Source organism: Etheostoma cragini, chromosome 12 (assembly GCF_013103735.1).
Source record: "Etheostoma cragini isolate CJK2018 chromosome 12, CSU_Ecrag_1.0, whole genome shotgun sequence".
NCBI classification, from domain to species: domain Eukaryota; kingdom Metazoa; phylum Chordata; class Actinopteri; order Perciformes; family Percidae; genus Etheostoma; species Etheostoma cragini.
In genome coordinates, this window is record NC_048418.1 from 792904 (window position 1) to 799398 (window position 6495).

At 38.9% G+C, this 6495-nt stretch overlaps 1 protein-coding gene across 2 annotated transcripts in view; it reads right to left on the bottom strand.

The window, feature by feature from the left end:
• The window catches only part of saga (S-antigen; retina and pineal gland (arrestin) a), a 17903-nt gene extending 12033 nt beyond the window's left edge, over positions 1-5870 (bottom strand). The window contains exons 1-2 of one of the 2 annotated variants that reach the window (XM_034888733.1): positions 5784-5870; positions 1698-1768 (exon numbers count right to left, since the gene is read on the bottom strand). In XM_034888733.1, the coding sequence (XP_034744624.1) occupies positions 1698-1745 (48 nt within the window). In that variant the 5' untranslated portion in view covers positions 1746-1768; positions 5784-5870. Of the gene's footprint in view, positions 1-1697; positions 1781-5783 lie in introns of both variants that reach the window. The other variant, XM_034888732.1, reaches the window with a different exon arrangement.
• Positions 5871-6495: the final 625 nt, after the last annotated feature.

Genomic DNA, 6495 nt, shown 5'->3' on the forward strand with positions numbered 1-6495 from the left:
TCGAACCTCTTTGGACTCGGTCTTGACTTGGACTCGAACCTCTTTGGACTCAGCCTTGTCTTGAACTTAAACCTCTTTGGACTTGGTCTTGTCCTCAAACCTCTTTGGACTTGGTTTTGACTAATCCAGGTCTTGGACTTGGACAAAGGTGGTCTTGACTACAGCCCTGATTAAATGTCACAACCAGAGACTGTGTACATTATATCAATAGCTTAGACAAAGTTTTTCTATCAATAGATACTAAAGCATCTTTAGACCAGTATTAAGACCATGGACCAGCATAAATCACCCATTAAAATACATTCTTATTAAATCATCTCTTTTAGCTGCTGAGACTTTGGTGCATTAAACATTTAGGTTAGACATTTAGTGGATGAACATAAGATTTGAGCAGCAGTCACCTGTATAATCTGTCAAAAAGCCGTCAATCAAACTTAGTTCAGGTCACGCTGCCGTGACCTTGTGTCGACCTTCAGCAGCTTTTCAACTACTTTACAGAATTAAACTCAGTGAGACGGAAATATTCACCAAGAGAGAGATTTACAACTACTAATCTGCTGTATCTGAGGTCATGATCTCCTTTACTATCAAAGTATAACTACTAGTTATAACTATTTAGAGAGGACGCTTTGGGGGAATAACCAATAAGAATGAAGGAGATGTGGTTTTAGCAGCAGTTAGTTTTTAACCCTCGGGTTGTCTTCATTTTCGAGACCCTCTCGTAAATGTTACTTCATAATTTATTAACAAATATTGTCTTTATCTCAATTTACAACAGCTGAGATAACATCTATGTTTAGGGAATGCATCAGTCTCTACTAGCACACTATTAAACATGGAAGTGGGGTTTTTATCATAAGGTTATAATTCATGTTAAAAATCCACTATGGAAACAACATAAGTGTCATATCCAGAATAATGTTCTGAGTCAGCAATACATGTTTATCTCAGGAAATAAGGAAAGGACGCTGATTTCAGGTAGAAAACATGGAACTTAGACCATTTTTCATTCATCCATCCATCTATACATCCATCGATAATCAAAATTAACCTTAAAAGATAAAAGAAATCCTCCACGTGGTGGACGTGTTTTAGGTGACGTTACACAGCTAAACGCCGGCAAATGCAGGTCCTTCCACACAAGTATGCTGCATGATTATTGGCTCACAGACTCTTTTGGAACCAAAAGATAAATTATTTTAGGATCGTAGTATTTCGGTTGGTGCCATACAAGTGTGGGAAGTTTTGTCGGGGCTGAACGTAGCCTCGTTATCTGGCTCTGGTTTGGATGTTTAGCCAGAAGAATGGAAAATAATTACTCTGTCTTTTAAAGTTAGTCTTGTTTAGTGTAACTAACATTTTTTTAGCAGTTAATATGTGGATCGTTTTTGGATGAATTGTTTTGACTCTAAAATGACAGAAACTGGTGAAAAATGTGGATAGGTGTTTCCTCAAAAAAACTCAGAAATATTCCACTCCTGTCTCAGAGGAGAGAAGAAACTGGAAAAAAAATGTAACAAGCTGACATCACACAAGTTTTATTATTTCTATGAAAAATGACTAAAATCGAGTATCAAAATAGTTGCTGGTGCATCTTGCATCTGCGCAGCTTTAGTCGTGCTCACAGAACCTGATTTCAGATGTTGTCCCTTTAAGAAGAGTCATGAGTCCGTGTTAGACGTTGATGTTTCACTCACCGAGTTGTCCTTGCAGATCTTCTTGTAAACAACGCTTTTCTGACTCATGTTGGAGCAGATGGAGAGCAGCGAGTGAGCAGCGCCTGAGAGAAAGAAAACAGACACAAAACACCTTGATTTAGCTCTGGGGTGTATGTTTGTGTGTGTGTGTGTGTGTGTGTGTGTGTGTGTGTGTGTCTTAGCATGTGTGCATATCTATGTGTGTGTTTGTATGAGCTTGGCTGCATGCGTGCGTGCGTGTGCATGCATGTGAGCGTGTGTCCGTGTGTGACAATATCCCCAACAATTACTCACTTATGCCTAACAGCCCATTTCAGAATAATATATATTTCTGTTGCATTGTAGTTATTGATGCACTAATGTGTTCAACACGTGGCAGCTGGTGAAGATGGAGCTTGTTTACTTTACATTCAGCATGCAGCAGTATGTAAAGTAATTAACCTCCATCTTTGTTGTTTTTAGTTAAACTCCCAATATCTCAAAATTGTAAGTACAGTACTTTTGCTCAGATTAATTAAATCACACAGTGTCACCGTGGCGCTCTCCTCTGCCTGAACTTCTCTTTTAACCGACGTAATTACGTTAAATCCGAGTGAACGTAACGTGACGTAAACGTTAGGCCAGAAAAAAATGTTACGTTAACGTTAACAGACAGAAATTACCACCTTTAACATTATGAAACCCCACTATTTAAAATGTAACTCAAAGCTAGATAACAGTATTAAAAAAATAATATAATTTTGTGCATACCCCCAGACCCTCCTAGGGAGAGCCCCCCATACCCCCACACATAACAAATCCCCATTTAAACCCTGAAGGATAATGTTGCTGAAAGAGCCAAAGGTATTGCCCCCCCCCCCCCCAAATCTCACTCCAACAATTTGGGAGAAGTTAGCAGCTCTGCTATTGTCATATTTTTTAGGGAAGCCATAAACCAACCATAGGGCTACACTCTGTAATACTGGTCTCTTCATTTCTACTCTACATCTGGAGTGAAGCTATGTTGTCATTTAGCTGTTCAAATGCTCAGTACTAGTACTACTGTTGCAGTAACAGTTCTAATGCTCAGTACTAATACCTGCAATAGCAGTACTAATGCTCAGTACTAGTACTACTGTTGCAGTAACAGTTCTAATGCTCAGTACTAATACCTGCAATAGCAGTACTAATGCTCAGTACTAGTACCTACTGTTGCAGTAGCAGTTCTAATGCTCAGTACTAATACCTGCAGTAGCAGTACTAATGCTCAGTACTAGTACCTACTGTTGCAGTATCAGTTCTAATGCTCAGTACTAGTACTACTGTTGCAGTAGCAGTTCTAATGCTCAGTACTAATACCTGCAGTAGCAGTACTAATGCTCAGTATTAGTACCTACTGTTGCAGTATCAGTTCTAATGGTCAGTACTAGTACTACTGTAGTAGTTCTAATGCTCAGTACTAGTACCTACTGTTGCAGTATCAGTTCTAATGCTCAGTACAAGTACCTGCAGTAGCAGTTCTAATGCTCAGTACTAGTACTACTGTTGCAGTAGCTGTTCTAATGCTCAGTACTAGTACCACTGTACTAGTAGCAGTTCTAATGCTCAGTACTACTGTAGTAGTAGCATTTCTAATGCTCAATACTAGTACTATTGTAGCAGTAGCTGTTCTAATGCTCAGTACTAGTACCTACTGTTGCAGTAGCAGTTCTAATGCTCAGTACTAGTCCTACTGTAGTAGTAGCAGTTATAATGCTCAGTACTAGTACCTACTGTTGCAGTAGCAGTTCTAATGCTCAGTACTAGTACCTACTGTTGCAGTAGCAGTTCTAATGCTCATTACTAGTACTACTGTAGCGGTATCAGTTCTAATGCTCATTACTAGTACTACTGTAGTAAATCCTGGGTGTTCTGACACTGTTTTTGCTTTTATATCAACAAATAACCCAAATTGATTGTCTTGATACTGTCATGCATAAGACATTTTTTCTGTCCTGGACTCGGTCTTGAGTCGGACTCAAACCTCTTTGGACTCGGTCTTGACTCGGACTCGACTAGTCCTGGTCTTGACTCGGACTTGACTAGTCCTGGTCTTGGGACTCGACAAGGGTGGTCTTGACTACAGCCCCAGTAGAAGTGGACTGTTCCTACAACTACGTTCCTGTAACTACTCTGTGTGAAAGAGGCTTATCTGTATATAAATAAATGAGTTCCCCTTGTTGAGTTGAGACGGCCGAGAGATTTAACGCTGCTGAGCTTCTTAATCCTTTTAAAACCTTCTCAGATGGGTTTCACCTTTCTTCTACTACGCAACTAATCACACTAACTCACTCCGTGCAATCGCTTTCATTCACTTTCATTGTGTTGGAATCACCTGACATAATCTCACAAGGTGCAAAAGTCTGCATGTTTACTGCACATCTGGCTACAAAGTAGAAGAAAGTTGTGCCTTTGTGCATAATATTTGACAGCATTATAGATAGATAGATAGATAGATAGATAGATAGATAGTATTTTAGTAATATTAGACTCATGGTCCATAAAATACAACAGCAACAACAGAAAACATACAGATACACAAGACAGACACCAATTGAATACGACAACTATCCCAGTAATCCCATTAGGGGGACTGGTATTGCAAAGCACCGAACCTCGGGTCAATCAGAAGTAAAATGACAGAGTTACAAGAAGAATTCAATTCATTATGTATTTATCTTGTGTTTTATTGTATTTGCAGCAAGCTTCCGAGTCCAATCTAGTCAAGAAAATGTAATTTATATCACAACAGACTTCATCATCTGTTCCTAAACCTCAATCTGGATCAACCATTCTCTACTTTTGAGTCCCAGAAATCACATTTCCTTCAACTTTATCTTTATTGAGGGACAGTTCATATTAAGAACATGTCTGTAAATATGCCAGATTTAGCCAAAAGAAATGAAATCACATCTGAACACAAATCAACACAATATCACAGATATAATACGTACATTTTCTTTAGGATGGTCGAGCTAATTTTAGATTTTCAGGACTTGAAAACACATTAAAATATTCTTCCGTTGTACTCACATCTTTTCCTAGACGTAGATATACATAATACGGGAGCATTGTAAATATTTAATCTTGTATTGTTTGTCTTTGCAGCATTTTAACCCTCGTGTCGTTTTCCCATCAACCTGCAACTTTGTGTTTTTCTGGGCTGAAATTTCAACATTTTGTTGTGTTTTTTTTTACACTTTTCTCAACGTTTTTGTAGATTTCTTTTTCAATTTTTTGTCACTTTTATGATTTTGTAGATTTTTTTCTCCAGTTTTTTTGTCACTTTTACTATGTTTTTGTAGATCTCTTTCTCACATTTAGCAATTTTTTTTTGTCACCTATGACGATTTTTTTTTATTTTGTTTGCTTATTTTTTTCAGCGTTTAAAAAAAAAAAAAGTTAAATTTTTCCTGTGTTTTTTAAGCTTTTTACAACATTTGTCACTTTTTTTCAACGTTCTTTGGTCGTAGTTCTGATATATAATTATTTTGTAAAACGGGTCAATTTCACAACAGAAGGGTTCATTATTTCCAAGTCCACAAAATATCATTTAAATCACCCAGAGTGATATCAACGTACATTTCCTTCACAATGTTGGAATCTTATCTTATTTCCAGGACTTTATACAAAGATATTATTTGCATATCTAACATTTCTTCCATGCATGTGACTTGGAAAACATCACACTACATTTTATTTATATATCGCCAAATCTCAACAACAGTTATCTCATTGCGCTTCTCCATAAAGAGCAGGTCTAGACCAGGACTCTGGGATGTTATTTATCTCCCAGGTCTTTCCATAAAGAGCAGGTCTAGACCGAACTCTGGGATGTTATTTATCTCCCAAGGTCTTTCCATAAAGAGCAGGTCTAGACCAGGACTCTGGGATGTTATTTATCTCCCAGGTCTTTCCATAAAGAGCAGGTCTAGACCAGGACTCTGGGATGTTATTTATCTCCCAGGTCTTTCCATAAAGAGCAAATCAAATTTTAAGGCCTGAAACAAACTAAAGGAATATGTGAGATATGTCTCAGCGTAGGTGTGTTCGGGTCGGAGAGACTCACCTGTGTTGCAGCAGAGGAAGACGACGCTGGACGAGACGAGAAGACGAGGGGATGTCTCTACATGTCTCTATATGTCCGTCACAGACCCCATCACCCTCCGTCAGCCAATCAGGTCGCCCGGCTGTGAACTTTGCTGAACCCTCAGAACTCAAACTGACCCTCCTCCTTCTCTAGAAGACAGAGAGACAGACAGACAGGTCAGACAGACAGGTCAAACAGACAGAGAGACAGACAGACTTTCTGTGAATGAGCCGACAGAGGATTGAAGCTGGTTCCCGCTCCGTCAGCACAACACGGTCAGATTAGAGAGAGAGAGAGAAAGAAAGAGAGAGGGAGGAAGAGAGAAGACACACAGCGACATCCTGAAACTACAGATCCATTCCTCAAGGCTGAAAAACAGTTCACCTAACAAACATAATCATAATCAAGCAGTTATTCCAAAATAAGGCCCATCTCCTTTTCTTTCGCGTTTATATTTTTAGGTACTGACTCTGGTGACTGTGTTATCTTTGTGCTTTAGGATTTAACTACTGCATTTGACACAGTGGAAGCCATATTTGAAGCAGTGAGTGGGCATCAGGGGCATATAGCACTGAGTGGTTCTGTTGCATGTGGAAACAGGTTGAACCCAAATGCAAACAATACAAATACCAGAACGATGGTTTAACAGGTTTATTCCGGTTTCCAAGGTAGGGGATGCAACAGTGAAAA